Here is a 20097-nt window from a genome sequence, read left to right as displayed (position 1 = left end):
CCAGTATCCAGTATTCGGGAGATAGTGGGTTCAAACCCCACTGTCGGCAGCCTTAAAGAGGGTTTTCTGTGGTTTCCCATTTTCACACTAGACAAATGCTGGGGCTGTACCTTAATTAAGGCCACGGACACTTCCTTCTCACGCCTAGCCCCTCCCTATCCCATCGTCGCCGTATGACCTATCAGTGTCGGTGCGACGTAAAGCAGCTTTCAAAAAAAAATGTTTCAGTGAGACATGTTTCGCAGAAATCTGGTATGAATGTGGGTATCGTCTTTCTTGATCCTGCCATGAAATCAATCAAGTCAAATTATATTTTCTTCTTCGTAATCTGCTTACCCTCCAGGCTTGGTTTTCCCTCGGACTCAGCGAGGGATCCCACCTCTACCGCCTCAAGGGCAGTGTCCTGGAGCTTCAGACCCTAGGTCGGGGGATACAACTCGTGAGGAGGACCAGTACCTCGCCCAGGCGGTCTCACCTGCTATGCTGAACAGGGGCTTTGGTGGGGGATGGGAAGATAGGAAAGGATAGAAAGGAAGAGGGAAGGAAGTGGTCGTGGCCTTAAGTTAGGTACCATCCCGGCATTTGCCTGGAGGAGAAGTGGGAAACCACGGAAAACCACTTCAGGATGGCTGAGGTGGGAATCGAACCCATCTCTACTCAGTTGACCTCCCGAGTCTGAGTGGACCCCGTTTCAGCCCTCGTATCACGTTTCAAATTTCGTGGCAGAGCCGGGAATCGAAGCCGGGCCTTCGGGAGCAGCTAATCACACTAACCACTACACCACAGAGGCAGACTATATTTTTCTCTGTATTTAATAGTAGATTCATATATGTCTATTTTCTGCGTCAGTGCCATACAACAACTGAAGCGTCCGGCTCCATGGCTAAATGATTAGTGTGCTGGCCTTTGTTCACGGGGTATCGGGTTCGATTCCCGGCAGGGTCGGTAATTTTAACCATAATTTGTTAATTTCGTTGGCACGAGGGCTGACTGTTTGTGTCATCTTTATCATCATTTCATCCTCATCATGACGCGCAGGTCGCCTATGGGAGTTAAATCAAAAGACCTGCATCTGGTGTGCCGAACTGTCCTCGGACACTCCTGGCACTAAAAGCCATACGCCATTTTAACAATTGAAGCGTGCGGCCGAATAAGGGTCTATGTTACACCCGGCGTGTTTCGGATTATGGGCTTGAGAATGTCGGAGAGCTTCAGTATGCCTGGCAGTATGCAAGTGTGCACATAGACCTTTTTTCCGCACAAGCTAATTCTCCAACACAACTTGTGGAAATCGTGCACATAGGCTTTACTCCGTCAAATACCTAACATACAGTAGGTAAAATTGTAACATATACCCTTATTCGGCCGCACGCTTCAATTATTAAGTAATATAAATATACTGGACAGCTTGCTCGAAATCGTTGAGTCTAACGACAACAATAATAAACTGGCTTATTTTACAAATATTATTTTAGTATTATACGTCATGTTGATGATTATTATTTAGGTAACCACATAACTTCTAAAAATTATTTTAATTTCAGGATAGACCTTATTTCGTAATTAAGGTTGGAAGTTACCTAAAAGTATTGTGAAAGAAATTTCTTTTTTGTGTACATAACTTTGTCTGCCAAATCATCAACTTAAAATTTCTGTCTAGCAAACTACTCCAGATAATTTCGGCCCTGAATTACAATTATTCATTCAATCAGGAGATATTTTATTCATAAACATTATTTATTCATTTTTATATTTTACCCTTGCATATACAGTAATTGAGCTAGTTTATTTCAGAAACATATATTTCATCTCATTTGTTTATACTGAAGAATTTTGAGGGGACTATCGGTGGCTTGAGGTCTATTTACCTATACCTTTATTCATTTCTGGAACTATTTCCACTTCGGAATCAATGCACGCAGCCACTTTAGACTTGGATTTGGAATTGACGTGAAATCGGAAAGCAGCTTTGCCCATAGGTATACGTTGCATGTTCGATGAGTCTATTGGTACGTCCTTGATTATGTATTCATTCTGGAACATGGAAATATAATTGTTAAAATACATCATGTCGTTATATTTTAAGAATATTAGCCATTAATACAGCAGTGACAACGCTAGAAAATTAATTTACTGGAAGGCATTTTCTACGATGTACATTCATTCGTACAACATAGGTTCTGAAATTGAATGTACGTATGAAAATCAATTCCTGATGTTCATACACGCATACATACATATATCTTCATTATAGACTGTTATGCCTTGCAGCGTTCAGTCTGCAAACCTCTGTGAATTTACTAAACGCCACCACAATCCTGTTTGTAACTAGTTCTGTTGCCTCGTTTAGTTCTAAACCTCTTATCTACAAATCATTATAAAAGGAGTCTATATTTTTGTATTTAATAGTAGATTCATATATAGCCTATTTTTTGCGTCAGTGCCATACAACAATTGAAGCGTCCGGCCCCATGGCTAAATGGTTAGCGTGCTGGCCTTTGGTCACGGGGTCCCGTCTTGGCCTCCCTCTACTTCTCTTACCCTCCATGCCCGAGACCATTATTCTCCTAGGTAACCTAACCTTCCCCATTTACCTCACATGACCCCACCACCGAAGCCAATTTATGCGTACAGCTTTATTAATTGAGTTCGTTACTGACTTTGCCTTTATATTCTCATTCCGATTACCCTCCTGTCATTGTTCCCACCTGTTTCTACCAGCGATCATTCTCGCTACTTTCATGCCTGTTACTTATAACTTACGAATAAGATACCCAGGTTCCATTCAGAGTTCACTAGCATGCAGCAAAGTTGGTCTGAAAACAGACCGGTTTAAAGATGGTTTCGTCCGGGAGGTGACTGTTGAACGAACTCACTGCACCTTGATTCAGTCTCACTTACTCTACTACCATCCTGAAAGAATACATATCCTATATACTTAAAATTATATACCTGTTCCAGCTTTGTATTCCCGACCTTATATTCATTTCTCTTACCTACTGACATCGCTTCAGTCTTGGGAATGCCAATTTTCATATCATACTGCATCTATTTTCAACTTATTAGACTGCAGGTTTTCAGCATACTCTGCCTTTAAAACCAAGTCGTCGCCATGGGCCAAACTGCTTTCTACATGTAAACTATGAACAACAAAGGTGAAAGATTATAGCCTTGTTTAATCCCTGTAAGGAACTTGAACAACGAATTCATTCTACCATCAATTCTTTCTGCAGCCCAGTTGTCAACATAAATACTTTGATTGCTTTTGTTCATTTGAAAAAATATTTCATACATACATACATACATACATACATACATACATACATGCATACGTACGTACGACTACGTTATGACCACATATTTAATACGATGTAGTTCCATGCCTAACCTCTTTTTGCCCGCAGAACCGCGTCAATTCGGCGGAGCATCGGTTCATCGAGGTGGTGGAAAGTATCCTCGGATACCTGGTACCACAAGCGCAACAGCAGATCCTCCTGTTGGCATACATATCTGGGCGGATGGGTGGTGATGTAGCACGAACCTGCTTTTTTTCAATCCGAACCACATGTTTTCAATGGGGTTCATATCGGGGCTAGTTGGGGGCTATGACATCAAAGAAAGTTAACTATCCTGTTCCCAGAACCAGTCCTTCGCAATCCTGACAGTGTGGTATGTCACTTTGTCCTGTTGCTACGGGTTTTACGTCGCACCGGCACAGATAGGTCTTATGACGACGATGGGATAGGAAAGGCCTAGGAGTTGGAAGGAAGCGGCCGTGGCCTTCATTAAGGTACAGCCCCAGCACTCGCCTGGTGTGAAAATGGGAAACTTTGTCCTGTTGAAAGTGGCCGTCACCTTCAGAGAAGTCTGCTGACATGAACGGATGCACTTGGTTCCCAATAACGTCCAGATACCGGATAGCTGCAAGGGATTGGTGAACCGGAATAATGGGCCACAGTGTGTCCCACGAAAACATCGGCCAGATCAACACATCCCCTCCACCAGTCTCTCTCCGCCCGATCGTGCAACCACGTGCCATAGACTCCAATGGAAATCGCTGTACACACGCTCGGCAGACGAAGTGATGAACCATGAATCGGGATTCGTCGGACTAGGAGATCTTTATCCATTAGCCACAGTCCAGTGATGATTTTGTGACCCGCCTCATGCGCTGTTTTCAATGGAGTGCAAACATAATTGGGGTGCTACTGAGTCGTCGATTGCTGACTCCCATGCAAAGCAGTGTTCGATGAACCTTTCGCTGGGAAACATTGGCCTGGTCATCACTGTTGCACCTGTTGACGCGGTCGCTCCGAACAATTCGCGATAGCCTCCGCTGGCCTCTGACATCAAATGAGCCGCTGTCAGCACAGGGCTTGACGGTGGATCGTTGTTTACCCATCGTTGCACCATTTTCGATACGTGCTCACAACAGTGGTACGAGAGCAGCCCACAAGCTGCGTTGTTTCAGAGCCACAGTTCCAGCACAATTTTCCGTCTGTGAAACTCAGAGATCGGTCGCTTTTCCCATTCTGAGGTCGATGGAACTACTAACAGCATGCATGTATACCTGTCCTACATATATCATGCTACCACCATGTCTGTACCTGGCACATGGAGTAGCTGCCACAATATGGGTGTACAAGCAGGGATACCGCATTCTAACACTAGAAGTCCTTAAAATGTTCAACATAGCACGCCTGAACACGCAGTCTCTCTAAATGTCGGGCCCGTTCGAACACTCCAGACGATGCACGTATTCGATGTCAAACTAGCTCCATACGCTGGCGAAGTACGGTATGGCTGACTCCAAACTTAATGGTTAATACGAACTATTCCCCCCATTCAATGACTAAAGGAGGCGTTGCTTGTAAACAGTCGACAGTAGGGCATTTGTTCATAAGGACTTTTGTATTGTTTCCGGGTGAACTATCCTAATATTTTTGTGATATTGTATTGCGTAGGCGTTGTAGTGATATTACATTGCGACGCACAGTACAGACATTCGCGTAATCAGTTAAACATTATTAATCTTTTACTGGCGCATTCATATCGAGTATGCAATTAAAATATTTCATAATTCGTTCCTCTCTGCCGGGCTGAGTGGCTCAGATAGTTGAGGAGCTGGCCTCTGACCTCAACTTGGCAGGTTCGATCTTGGCTCTGTCCGGTGGTATTTGAAGGTGCTCAAATACATCAACCTCGTGTCGGTAGATTTACTGGCACATAAGAGGACTCCTGCGGGACAAAAATCCGTCATCTCGGCGTCTCCGGAAACCGTCAAAAAGTAGTTAGCGGGACGTAAGAAAGACAATAACATTCCTCTCTAAACGAAAATGTCTCATTCAAGCACAGGACAGACAGAAATTCAGCCGATCTTCCCCAACTTCCCCCTGATGCCTCAGTTGCTGTGAAATATTTCAAAAACACGTAGGGAAGGCCGAGTTAAAAACCGAATGTTCCCATTGGAGATATTATCTTTAATTTCCGTAAGAACTGCGTCACTTGAGGATAAACTTGGTACCGAGTTTCGCATTGAATACACTGATTATTTCGGACCGTATTCTGCCAAGTGTTGAATTGAACATCTCAACATCTCTCTGTATTATCAGGCCCACCAGTGGGCATTTCTAATTCGGATATGTGACTTTCCCACACTATAAGTTCGGATCCTTAATTTCCATCTTCCTCTATCACAAACTGCAGCATTTCTGGAGATCTCCGGGGCCGGTCAGCGAAAGACAATGATGACCCCGAGTAGTGCTTGACGGCCGGCGGAACTGTGTGCAGCTCGGAATGTTAGTCTTCTTTTGCTTTTCTTGCTGTATTGAAACTGAGTGAATTATGCATTTTTCAAACCTAAAAGAAATTCTGAATATTATGTACAGAGTGATTTTTAAATGCCAGTTTTCATTAGCGTTTAACATGAAAATCTGAGTAACAAAAGTGTAGTTAGTTTTTCAACATTTTGATGGCCAGATACTCTCCGGATATGCAAGCGAACTACCTAGTACTTACGTAAGTATGTAAAATATGTTTTTCTGAGTAAAATGGTTTAGGGGAAGTCCACGCTATTTGGTCCACTTTAAACGTCCAAAACTCTATTGAAGATAATGAACATTTTTCCAATTTTATATATGATAATTTGTACAAAGTATCAACATTTTTGATGAAAATAAATATTAATTTTATCTGCAGAGTTTGTTTAAAGTAACATTTATTCTAAAATTTGGACCAATAGCGTGTAACTTGGACCAGGTGATCGTGTAATTTGGATTGGTAAATATAAATACTTACTAATTATTTATTGTGTTTATTATGAAATACTAAGCAATACAATACGACACTATGAATTCTAGTCGTCATTTTAGAACATAGGGCAATGATGAAATGATTCATCCTGAATTTTGACGCAGTTTTTATGAGCCCACTGTTTGCAACTATTGCACTGAATCCAATCATCATCATAATACTAGTCACATGTAATAAAAACTTTTTTTTCTTGGGTCTTCAGTGAACAGTTTTTCTACCACTGCTCTGTCCAAAAACCTCTAGATCACGAGGTGTCGTGCGGTCAGCACAACGAATCCTCTCGGCCGTTATTCTTGGCTTTCTAGATTGGGGCTGCTATTTCACCGTCGGATAGCTCCTCAATAATTGTAATCACGTACCTACGCTGAGTGGACCCCGAACCATCCCATAGATCCACGTAAAAGTTCCTAACCTGGCCGAGAATAGAACCTAGGGCCTCCGGATAAAGGCAGGCACGCTACCCCCGCACTGAAGGCCACCCACAAATTATAAAACAAGTTATTTTAGAATCGCCAATAAAACTGAGAAGAAACGTAATTATTACAATTGTTTAAATGGTCCAAATTACGCAATATCGGGCAGTCCAAATTATACGACATGGAGAGATTTAATCAAAAACCAAATAATATGCGAAGTTCTTAAAATGTATGAATGAACCATGTTAATACTTACCTAGATATTTCATCAGTACTTGTAAAAGCTAAACACCCTCTAGGTGGAAATAAATACTTCACAGTACGTTTACTAATTGTCACCGTATGAACTTACAAGGAATGTGAGTATTAAGATTGCTTGCCTCTTCCCCTTTCAACCACAAGTCCATTAGCAAAATAACTTACAGGAAGAAAACTTTTTTTTGCTAGTTGCTTTACGTCGCACCGACACAGATAAGTCTTATGGCGACGATGGGACAGGGAAGGGCTAGGAGTGAGAAGGAAGCGTCCGTAGCCTTAATTAAGATACAGCCCCAGCATTTGCCTGGTGTGAAAATGGGAAACCACGGAACACCATATTCAGGGCTGCCGACAGTGGGGTTCGAACCCACTATCTCCCGAATACTGGATACTGGCCGTACTTCAGCGACTGCAGCTATCGAGCTCGGTAGGAAGAAAACTACCCTTAGCTGTCTTGCTGACCTTGCCTCAGGCAGGGAGTGACCAAATTTGTAAATACCAAAAATATTATCGGTCCATATTACACTCTTTCTAAGAGTGATTTAACATTTGTTTAAATCTGTGTACAATGCCTCAGTAAATGCCCTGGAGTTTAGGAAAAACACTTGGCACTTGGAGGGTTAAAACTTTGGTTGGTTAATGAAAGACTCCACAGTATTAAATCCCCAGTACGTTCACGATATATTAATATTAAAGGTACAACTGTTATATTGGCTGCACTTCACTCTTAACTGGATACTCTGATATAACCAATAATTTTGTGAGTGTGCTAATGATGATAGGACCATACAATTTTGTTCCCACATCGTCGCTATAATATACTACTTGTTCGTGCTTGTTCTCTCTGACAAATCGTTCCTCAGGCACAGATTTTGAGTCATTTGTTTCATGTGACCAATTATCAACGAGGATAGCTTTGAGGATTAAATGCATTGATCTTCTCCTTTTGTGGTGTCTGTTGAAGATAATCGATTAATGCATATAGGCTACTGTTCAGCGATCTATTGTAGCCGGTACATTCTGCCGTGCTAAGGGAAAAGGCAGGAACTACGTGAATTTGAAACTGAGAAAATTAAGGTCAAACTTTAATCAATCTCTCTTTACTTTCTACTTTATGGATGACGCTGAAATTAACGTATTAACTCTAAAACAAGCAGGGTAATACATTTCTGATGAAGATTATTACTAGAATGACTACCAACAATAAAATTAACTAAGTAGCAATGTGCAGACACTGCTTTCTTACATTGTAGCCAGTATTTACTGCCTTCTGTAATGTTCAGATGGAATGAAAGTACAACCTTAAAATGCAGTTATTCTACAGATACTGTGCAGTCTCTACTTGCTGCTTTGTGTCATTGTTGCAAAGGCAATAACTGATGTTTCCATTTGAACAAAAAATCATGTTACTGCCTTGTAAGGTTGTATTACGTAGAACAGTCAGAAAATTCCAACGAGACCAAGGGATCTATATTTCCTCATTTCTGCAGTTACTGTCTTTTAGCTTATCACTTCAGTATACTCGTCAGCTATTTTTTGCTAGGGGCTTTACGTCGCACCGACACGGATAGGTCTTATGGCGACGATGGGATAGGAAAGGCCTAGGAGTTGGAAGGAAGCGGCCGTGGCCTTAATTAAGGTACAGCCCCAGCATTTGCCTGGTGTGAAAATGGGAAACCACGGAAAACCATCTTCAGGGCTGCCGATAGTGGGATTCGAACCTACTATCTCCCGGATGCAAGCTTACAGCCGCGCGCCTCTACGCGCACGGCCAGCTCGCCCGGTACTCGTCAGCTATACGAAAGCACAATTGCGTAGCTTGACTTGCAAAATGGCCTTGTTTAAGGGGCACACCTTCGTGACATGCGAAAAATGTAATGTGAAGTTCTCCTAAACACAGAAAAACAAATGGTTCATGGATTTTTGTGCTAATTAGCTGGAGTGAAGCGTAAATTTTGAAAGTATAATCAGCAAAATGTTCATTATCATACAGAATTCCTGAGGATAGATATTGAAACTGAAGTCTGGTAGTCGCTTCTAACTGTACAGCTTTGCATATATGTAAAGCATTCCTAACTATTCATGTACCAGGCGAGTTAGCCGTGCGGTTGTGAACTTGCGTCCGGGAGATAGTTTGTTCAAGCCCCACTGTCGGCAGCCCTGAAGATGGTTTTCCGTAGTTTCCCATATTCACACCAGGCAAATGCTGGGGCTGTACATTAAGGCCACGGCTACTTCCTTCCCACTCCTAGGCCTTTCCTGTCCCGTCGTCGCCATAAAACCGATTTGTGTCGGTGCGACGTGAAGCCAGTTGTAAAAAAAAGAATACTCATGTTTTGACTTTCATCCAACACATGTTTAAACAAATAAGTTCTAATATTGAAATGAAAGTATTAATGTACGAGGGGAAATAATACATTGGTTATTTGAGGGTTCGGGCATGAAATATGGGGCATACGGAAATGCAAATAGGTCAGGCAAGAACACAAGAATACTGTAAACAGATTTTGAATTTTACTTCATATATACTATAGTTGAATACCCTATTATATTAGAGAGACGTGCGTATAAGAGTTACATTGTTCCGATAACGGCGCTGTTCAGACAAAGTTTGCTCAGCGGAAGATAACACTTTTGAAGAGCGTGCTGGAGGAGAGGTTGATATCGCAGATATATCCATTACTGAGGAACGGAACTTTTTCTTAGTTTAAGTTTCATTTGCCAAGAAAAATAAGTACTTGAAAGCCTTGACGATGAGAAGAGACATCTGTACAACATTCCGTTTTCATTGGAGGAACAGATGGAAAGACTCCTCTAGATTAAAGCGAAAATTCAAAGAATTCATCGCGGCAATAATATATGTTCAATGTAAGCCGATCAAACCCTTCATTATCAATTATTATTATTATTATTATTATTATTATTATTATTATTATTATTATTATTATTAAGAAATAAGCCCACTAGGACTGGGAAAAATACTCAAGAGGCGTGCTTTTGCCATCTACTGTGCCCATGTTTCTTTCATTATTTTCCTGTGGGCTTCCTTTTTGTCTGCAAAACAGGTTGTCCCAGTATTCTTCTTTGGTCTCTCCTCTGGGTCAACTTGCCATTCGTGAATCTTGGATCTTAATGTTACTTAGTTTTGGACATTTGCTGGTGTAATTCTTGCCTGTTTCAGATCGGGTTTGATTTCGCCAATCCATGTCATTGTGTCTGTTTTGGCTTTACTCCTATTTTCATACTATTCAACTATTTGTTTTGTAGTCCGGCTCCATGGCTAAATGGTTAGCGTGCTGGCCTTTGATCACAGGGGTCCCGGGTTCTATTTCCGGCAGGGTCGGGAATTTTAACCTTAATTGGTTAATTTCGCTGGCACTGGAGCTGTATGAATGTGTCGTCTTCAACATCATTTCATTCTCTCACGACGCGCAGTTCACCTACGGGAGTCAAATCAAAAGACCTGCACCTGGCGAGCCGAACTTTTTCCTCGGACACTCCTGGCACTAAAAGCAATACGCCATTTCATTTTATTTCATTTGTTTTGTAAGTCTGTCTGGGTCCATTCTTTTAATATGTCCATAGAATCTTAACCTGCGCTTTCTGATGTCACTGCGAATATTTGTTTATTGTTTGATTTCCTGTCCGCCTCTGAGTCGGATTTGTCCGTATGTGAGTGTTGGGCCTAGAATTTATCTTATGATTTTGCGTTCCGTTTTCACAACGTTTTCAATGTCTGCTTTTCTGTTGAAGATCAGCGTGTCTGACCCATAAAGACAATGTGGTTTAATAACTGTATAGTAATGTCTTAGTTTTGTGTACTTGGAGATACATTTCCTGTTGTAGATATTTTGGGTTAGTCTGTATGCGGTTTCCATCTTTCGGTATCCTATTTCGCTGACTTTTGTTTCGAGTCTGTTTTCCTGATTTGTTTCACCAATATGCTGGTGTGATACTCGTTTCATTTTCTCATATTTTATCTCCATGTGTTTTAATGACTGTTTGTTGCAGGTCACGTATTCTGTCTTTTCAAAAGCTATCTGGAGGCCGACTTTTTCTGCAGTTTATTTTAAAAGTTGAATCTGATTTTCGTCTGTTGAAATATTTATTGGAATTATTATTATTATTATTATTATTATTATTATCATTATTATCATTATTATCATTATTATTATTATTATGGATGATCTAGAGAAAGCTGAAAGACATATCCTCAGGAAAATTCATGGACCGAGATTGCTCACAGATGGAACCGACAGACTTAAATCGAACTCTGAGCTGTATCGACAGTTAGAATCAGCCAATACCAGCATGCGACGTAGGAGGCTTAAGTTCTACGGACACCTACAACGAATGGACAGCAACAGGCTTACCAAGAAGATATTTTCTTTGGTTAAAAGCTACAAGACTGGTAGCTTGTGGCTTAATGAAGTACAGAGGGACTTGGATTCGGCTGGGATTTCAGACATTGATATAGAAGATCGTTCCAAATTTTGTGCTAGGGTACAGTCTTGGACCCCACCACCTAGAGTTCCTAGAAATCGGAAGCCCCTTTCACAGGAGAGAAAGGAGAAGTTATCAGCAGGGCTCAAGAGATATTGGGAACGAAGAAGAGCATCGAGGAAGAACTAGTCATCAGCGCTCCTTAGTGGGCTTGAATCAATAATAATATTACGTATTTACATCTTAATTATATACTGTTATACCTTTCAGCGTTCAGTCTGCAAGCCTCTATGAATTTACTAAACTCCTGTCACAATCTTCTATTCGTAATTAGTTCTGTGGCTTCGTTTAGTCCCATACCTCTTACCTTTAAATCATTAGAAACTCAGGAGGTGAATCCGCCAAGTGGAACAACCCGATTTTCCAGAAATTTCGCTCACTGAAACAGAGGTCGAAACAAGCGAACACATGTCTCGGCTTATCCGTAGACACTCGACCGTTTCCGATAAAATGACGGTCGAAGATTCCGACGTGCTTTACATGCTTATTAGTGCGTATCAATTTCAACCGACGGCGATGGCACAGTGGCTTTGTCTGCGGCCTCTCACTTTTGCGCGCCGTGTTCAAATCCCAAAAAATTGTGTTGCTTCTTTTCCCCCCACTTGTTTACTTTTCTCCATTGACGATTTTTACTCGAATAGTTTTGTTCAATGTATTATGAGATACCGTAGTCCTTTTTTCGTCTATTAATGTTCTGTCTGAAAATTGAATTTTAAAACATCAGTCGTTCTACACTCACTCCACAGCAAAGGGATATCACGACTATATGCAAGGCAATAAAAATCCATGCATGGATTCATAATCAGTTGCAAGCGCCAATTTTTTGAAAAAATTATCCTTTATGCGTGTTTGTAGCAAACTTATTGCCAACATGTGAAATCTTCAGTAATGTTAAAGTTTCTTTCTCGAGTAACATTCCTACCCAGAAATGTAACTGTGGCAAACATGCTTTCACGCGATGCTATAGTGTGCAAAATTTCTATGTTTCGAATATTTCCACGATCGGTATAATCATGAAGCATTAGTATAATAATAAACTAACAAAACATTGTAATCCCTGAAAAATACCACATTCTACATAATAAATACCTAAACACTTCTTGTGAAAACCCATTTGTGTAATATTAAAATCAACATAACGCCCTGGTATCCAGTAAGTCGATAAGAAGCATTCGTTTAGTAATAGTCAATGGGCACAAGTAGGTAAATGAAACCAAAAATTAAATAAAAAAATCGTCGGGATTTGAACACGGAGCGCAAAAACGCGAACCCGCGGCGATTGCCGCTGCACCACCGCGTTAGTTGAACTGGTTACGCTCTAAAACAGAGGTGATCATGTTGATGCCCGTTGAGGCTAGCCCAGTGCGGCGGGGCTGGCCTGACGTAAATGCGAGCAGGTTACGTAGCATGAATAGCCTACGTCACAGTGAAGCGAGAGAGCGAACACACTTGATAAGCAATTTCGTTCGATTGTGACAACGAAGATCTCCTCCACTACCACTACTCTGCGAAATGTTGATTCGCTATCAGTATTTAAAAAAGTTGCAATCGCAAGAAAACAGATCTTTTCAACCTATTCCGGTATGATTTATACTGCTCTTGGTATAAACAGTTAATTTTGTAATAATGTTATTGGTTTAAAGTCTCACCAACTACTTTCATGGTTTTCGGAGAGTCAGTTTTATTTTTATTTCTTTATTGTCTTATATTCAAAGAAAACTGACACGTTATAATTTTTGTGTTGCAGTATACAAAGATACAGGGATTAAGCGTAGAAGTTATGATTTACAATTCTTTGGATAGGAATGGTAGTAGTTCCATTAAAAATAATATTCCTGTTATTCATTCTGCAACACGTAATATATCTACAAAATTAAATAAATTTAACGATTGATTTTGCACAGTGTTGCAGCGTTATGTGACTTTCCCTGTTCACTGAATTTCTGAAAATAGTATTTAAAACTACGGTAAACGGCGAGGAAGTTCCATTACGAGTGTGTATTTAGTTATTTACTATCCAAGATTAAAGTACAACAACAACAACAACAACAACATAAATGATAGATCTACAGTAGGCTTTCAAATAAATAACCAAACTGATGTTCTTCCTGGAAAGCGTGATTGCGTTGTTAATCAGATAACTTAGCAACCACAAGCTGCAGTTTACCACCCTAGCTCCGTATTATATTATAAATGTTTCTAAGCCCCTCTTAAAAAATAATAATGAAAATTGTAATTCATTACACCTTCACTGCCTGTGACGTAACCACATTGTCACTGTGTATGAAGTGCCCCCCGCTTACAGTGCTGTGTGCTCGCGGGACGAAATGCCCAGCGTGAGCACCTCTGCTCTGAAAGGCGCATAAAGCACGTTGGAGACTTTGACCGTCATTTTCTCAGAAATAGCCGAATGTCTACGGATAAGCCGAAACATGTGTTCGCTTAGTTCGGCCCCTCTTTCGCTGAGCGAAGTTCCTGGGAGATCGGGTTGTTAAAGTTCACCTTGTGACTTCAACCATCGTCGTCCGGATCTCCCTCTGCTTCTCTTACCCTCCATGACTGAACCCATTATTCTCCTTTGCAACCTATCCTACTCCATTCTCCTCACATGCTCCACCACCGACGCCGATTTATGCGTACAGTTTAATCCATCGAGTTCACTCATAACTTAGCAATTCTCTCCTCATTCCGAATACCATCCCACCATTGTTCCCACTTGCTTTTACCCACAATCATTCTCGCTGTTTTCATGTCTGTTACTTCTAACTTATGAATAAGATATCCTGATCCACCCAGCTTTCACTCCCGTAAAGCAACAGACGGGAAAGTAAAGTAAACTCGTGTCCTCGTCCCGAGGTGTTTCAGCTCTTTTTATGTACACCCTCAATGGAAGTGAGCTGCATGTACAATTTTATCCACATACCAGCCCACCTGACATTCTTAAATTTCTGGCAGTACTGCGAATCGAACCCCGGTCTCCTAGGAGGGTAGCTAATAGCACTAACCGTTACGCTATGAAAAACCATCTTCAGGGCTGCCGAAATTGTGGTTAGAACACAATATCTTCCGAATGTAAGCTGATAGCTACGCTATACAAACCGTCAGCCATTCCCTCAGTAAGGATTTGTAAAAATAATTATTTTGTTTACGTGACAATAACTACTTGTTTATGGCTTTCGGAGACGCCAAGGTGCCAGAATTTAGTCTCGCAGGAGTTCTTTTACGTGCCTGTAAATTTACCAACAGTAGCCTGTCGTATTTGAACACTTTCAAATACCACCGGACTGAGCCGGAATCGAACCTGCCAAGTTGGGGTCAGAAGGTTAGCGCCTCAACCGTCTGAGCGACTCAGCCCGGCAGTGAGGGCTTGTAAATCGTGGAGTTATTGAAAGAACCATGCTGTGGCAGCATCTGAGGTGACTGGTTCTCTGTATGCCGACGGTCTGAGGGGTGAGTCAAAAGTTACGAACTACTGTGAACAAACTAGTGTAGCAGTAGACTGCTGTAAGGCATGCGTGTTGCTCATTGCCTTTAGATATTCTACCTGTGAAGCGAACGATGTATGTTGTGGTGTCATGAGAGCTAAAACGACCATCTAACGCATAAGTTACGCCTGTTTTGTCTGAGTCGGTGAACGTTTCCCGTATTACTACCGGCCACGTGTTCGCTGTCATGACTACTAAGATCACACACATTATCATCACCCTGTTTCAGAAGTTCCGTAATAATTCTAGAACCACGTATTTCTTACAAAAGGAAATAGTTCCCAGATATGCCGCTTGCGCAGTTTGTCCTCTATTCCTTCAAAAGTGACTCGTCTGATTTTTCGTTAAAATTATTTCCGATGCCTCCTGAATATTTGATCGATAAAGAATGACTGTTCCAAAAACCTGTTTATGGCATTGTTCCGATAATCCAGAAGTTACGAACATTATAGCTCAGTCTGCGAAACGTCATCCAAGAAAACGTAGTAATTATTTAACTACTTAAAGGACAGAGGAGAGATGAGATTATGAATCACCAGTTTACATCAGACTCTTTGCTATACCGAGCGAGTTGGCCGTGCAATTAGGGGCTGTGAGCTTGCATTCCGGAGATAGTGAGTTCGAAACCTGCTGTTGGCAGCCCTGAAGATATTTTTCCATCGTTTCCGATTTTCAAACCACGTAAATGCTAAGACTGTACCTTAATTAAGGATACGGTCGCTTCCTCCTCACTCCTAGCCCATTCCTATCACATCATCGCCACGAGACCTGTCTGTGTCAGTATAACGTAAAACCAGTTGTAAAATATCATTTTCTTTAACTTCGGCCAGTTTCGGGTGATTTGATGCATTGGTGTACGCAGATTTCCGTTAAGCGAGGGGTTACATTTTTAAACTGATCACCAACATTCAATTTGTCGGTATTCTCCTTCTTATTATTACTTTAAACAATTACATACTCCACCGCGTTACATAACCCATCAAAAATTATCAAATAATCTAGAAATTAATAGGTTCTATTTTTCTAGAAATGTAGCCACCCATTCAAGTATTTAAAGATAACTAAAAGATAAAACCGGACTAAGGTCGAGAGGTAAAGTATCTTGCAAGTTAAAAAGCGTGCCTTTACTGAAAGTATACCCAGATAACTGACATTCTTTATATTTAAACTATGTAACACCAAGGCACAGACTAAGTCACCTCCGTACGGGCCATGAAGGCCCTTGGTGGAGTGGAAGGTAAAGGCTTCCACCATTGTTAACTTCGGCACGTGATGGGGTAGAGTGGTTAGCTCTACGCACGGCCGCCTTTGCCCCCAGGAATTAACCTGGTACTCATTTTTGGTGTATATGCATATGCACCACCGAAAGTGAAAATCTCGTTTCTTAAATTTGACGACTTCCTGACGGGGACTCGAACCCTCGTCCTTCCGGGCACCTATTAATCCAAACAATAATTGAGAATTAATCCACACGATCCGTGGAAAATCTGACCTTCAACAAGCAGAACGCCTGATTTATTCTTAATAAGGTTGTCCACCAGTCGAATACCCTTTCGGATACGGAACACCCGCCGAATGGACCCTTAATCGAACCAAATTGACTATCAGTTGCTTTGGATAGGTTGCGAAATATTATTGGAAAGCATGGTGTTCACTACAAGTTAACAGCAGCATTCACAATTGAAACAAAATTCCACCGTGTATTTGTCATTTCATGACACCCTTAAGTGATAAAATGGTAAGTCAAGGGTTCAGTATTAGACATGTAGGTCGCAGACATTACAGTAATTTAAGAATGTTTCGTTAAGCATCGCCTACTCCATCGGGAAGAAGATATTATTTCGTCTTAGTGTTAGATTTTTTGCTGTCGCTATCACAGCCTGTGCTCAATAGAGTCACAGAGCCATCAGTTTACGTACACTGTTCCTACGCTTACAGTAGACTTCGCTCACTATCCCTTCCCGATACTCTTCCGCGCTGCACCAGAAATACGATATTCCTTCTCAGCATGCGGACCAAAAAGCTACCATCTTCGACGGCAGACGGATAGAACGAACGTTCAGTTCCATGGACAGGACACTCACAGAGACCAACACACAGACTGCCTACCCAACTCAGGCTGAACCTCAGCTCAAACGTTCACTGTACACAGCGGCTCTCCTGGACTCTCAAACTTAACTGACTGCACTCCAGTCCTGACTCGTCTGGCCCACCTTAAATAGGGAGGCCTGGTCAGACAGTGTGGAGCTGGATATGCTCAGAAACCTATCGGCCCTCACTTGTCTCAGTTCTGGTAATCGCTATAGATTCCTAGTGAGACACCATAGAGGCCAGCATATCCGATATAAAGCCCTTTCATCCTAGAGTGGACACGCACGCAGCGGCCGATAGCCGAGCTGTGAAGTCGTTCGCTTCTGGGGGGGGGGGGGGGCAGATCAGCTCGTTCCTTTCGACTTAGAATCAGAATTACGGACACCGTCAAAGTAATAATATAAGTGTTACCCACATGAAACTGAGACTTTCGTTGGTTTCTGTAATGTTGTATAGTTTGGCATACGGGAATATGCAAGAAGTAAAGAGTGATGTTTGTGTGACATATCAGCCGAAATATAGTTTTCTTGTTGATTCAAGCAGTATCCCAGTGGTCCGCTTGACAATGGATATCCCAAGCGAACAACGTACGTGGCTGGTTCTTCACCGACGTCTCGGACTCACCACTGCTTGCGGACCGACTTCCCTTGACTGTTCCCTTTTTTCCTTCTCAACAGGCTTCCACCTGCACCTTACCTGGTTTTACCACTTCGTCACATTATCATGATGAAATTCTCAATACCGTATACATACTGTACAGCGCAATACCTCGTTACATTGCTTCCGCGCGTAAAAATAGCAGAGTAAGACTTTCCAAAGATACCAGATTTCTTCATGACATACGTAGACATCCAACTATGCATGCAAATGTTCTCTGTTTATTGAATAACGATACTCGTACTGAAGACTCAGTTTTATTTGGCCGTGCTGAGAAGCTAGGTATGTAGAGTGCTGGCCTTCTGAAGTCGATCCCGTCTCAGTCCGGTGGTACTTGAAAGTGCTCACACACGCCATCCCGGTATCGGTAGATTTACCGGCACGTACAAGAACTCCTGCGAGACAAGCTTCCGCCACTCCGGTGTCTCCAACATCCGTAAAAGTAGATAGTGGAATATAAAACACATAACATAATTTTTTGTTTAATAATAATAGGTAATAATCTGATGATTATTGACAGTGTCTGTCATGTATAGGAGTCTGCCTATTACTGTGGTTGATGATAGTGTTGCGTGTGGTGTGTGAGTTGCAGGAATGTTGGGGACAGCACGTATCTCAATCCCCGAGCCAAGGGAGTTAACCCTTTAAAATCCATTGACCTGGCCCGGGACTCCGAGTATAGAATGCCAAGATGCTGACTACTCAGCCATGGAGCCCTACTACTAGGCCCTACAATTTTGTAACAACTAAGTTATATCTATGTAACTTTTACCTAATCTTACCATTCAAAAATATATCATGAAATGTTAGACTAATACATTTTCATTCAATCCTTTATAATAAAAGAGAGATTTATAATTTACCGGTTCCATAGGGCAGTGTGTCGACATATTTATCTTCTCGATGAAGTTTGACCAAACCTGATTCTTCTCCGGCAACTTGGGGCACAAGTCAGGGACGTTGTATGTAAACCAAAGTTCGCAAGAGTCCGGATTATGTACTGACTCGCATTTCTCTATTAGAATATCCATCTGAAACATACAATAGTAGGTCGTTTTAAAATCATTTTGTAGGGTTGTGCCTTAATAACAACCTGTGTTGTAGGGGAAACTGGGGCAAATTCACAGTGCGGCGAATCCTCAATAACTGAAATATTGAATGCGGCTTCACACTGGCGTGAGAAGGTCTGATTTGGCTATTATTATCCACTATCTATCTTGTACTCTAATAGTAAGGGTTGTAAATTAACAGTGGATCCCTTTTGTGGCAACATCAAGAAACTTCAGTACTTACACTATTTACTGTGTTTGGAAGACAAATTTATTTCAGGTTAGTCCGTATGCAATATTTGCAACTGCTTTTAGGCAGTATTATTTGCATGGTTTATAGCAATGAATTTACGGACAGTAGGATTTACCATACCATATTACGGAATTATCCTTATGCAGTGGATTTAGTTCAACTACTACAATCATGACAAATGAATTAAAAATATATTGTGTAATATTGTCTTGATGTACTAATTAAATGTAGCATCAGCAACGTCTTTTTTTAGGAAATACAATTTTGAAAAAAATCGTTTCCAAAATCTATGATATTATATTTTTTCCCTTAATACTGTGGATTTACCTGGATCTCTCCTACATAGTCCATAACAGATGTTAAATATATAATAAATAATTAAAAATACCCATAGTATCGCTCTCTATTTAGCAATAGGGAGACGTGTTGATCAGGAAATAGCTTACTTTGGGCTAGTAAGATGGCGCCGTCATTTCCCTCTCGGAAGGTTAGCACTTAGTAAGCCATCTGTTGATGAACGAGCGTATCACAGACGGAGCTTTTATTTCTTTCAACTAATGAAGTGTCTCGTTTTAAGATAAATATGTAGTCAATAAGACATGTTTCAACTCACCGACCATGGAGATTCAATCACTGAATTGTAGATCATCCTCCCGTTCATGAGGTACGTATCACGGTCAGCCTGAACCAACGACATATCCTTTAGTGTCAACGGTAAATCTGTATACTCCTCGCAAGACTCCATCTTGTCCACTATGATTCTCTTGCTAACCTAGAAACATATACCTACTTTAGTAACGGTAAATTATGATGTTGACATAAAAATATTGGGAACAAGAAATTGGAGCGTGGTGTACGAAGTGTCCTTTTCGATCTATGGTAACGAGTTTAAAAATTCACAATATTGTAGTAGCGCACTTCAATACCTGGTGAGGATTTCCATACACTAGGAGTATTCAGCCTAGAGATGCCACGACCTGCTCTACAGCAGCGATAGAGCAGTTGCCGCATCACGCTTTCACGTGGCAACTCGGCCATTCAGTGTATACCTGACTGTCGTTTACCACGCTAGC

General features: G+C 41.3%; 1 protein-coding gene across 1 annotated transcript; it reads right to left on the bottom strand.

Moving 5' to 3' along the window:
- Nucleotides 1–1769: 1769 nt before the first annotated feature.
- Nucleotides 1770–19761, bottom strand: LOC136881274 (uncharacterized). The gene is made up of 3 exons (XM_067154051.2): nt 19638–19761; nt 18586–18753; nt 1770–2034 (listed from the first exon to the last, which is right to left on the bottom strand). The coding sequence occupies exons 1-3, from the start codon at nt 19719–19721 to the stop codon at nt 1861–1863; spliced, it is 426 nt and encodes a 141-aa protein (XP_067010152.1). The 5' UTR covers nt 19722–19761; the 3' UTR covers nt 1770–1860.
- Nucleotides 19762–20097: the final 336 nt, after the last annotated feature.

Source organism: Anabrus simplex, chromosome 1, assembly GCF_040414725.1.
Source record: "Anabrus simplex isolate iqAnaSimp1 chromosome 1, ASM4041472v1, whole genome shotgun sequence".
Taxonomy (NCBI): domain Eukaryota; kingdom Metazoa; phylum Arthropoda; class Insecta; order Orthoptera; family Tettigoniidae; genus Anabrus; species Anabrus simplex.
Note: the sequence above shows the minus strand (reverse complement) of the source record. Positions and strands in the feature narration are given on the sequence as shown.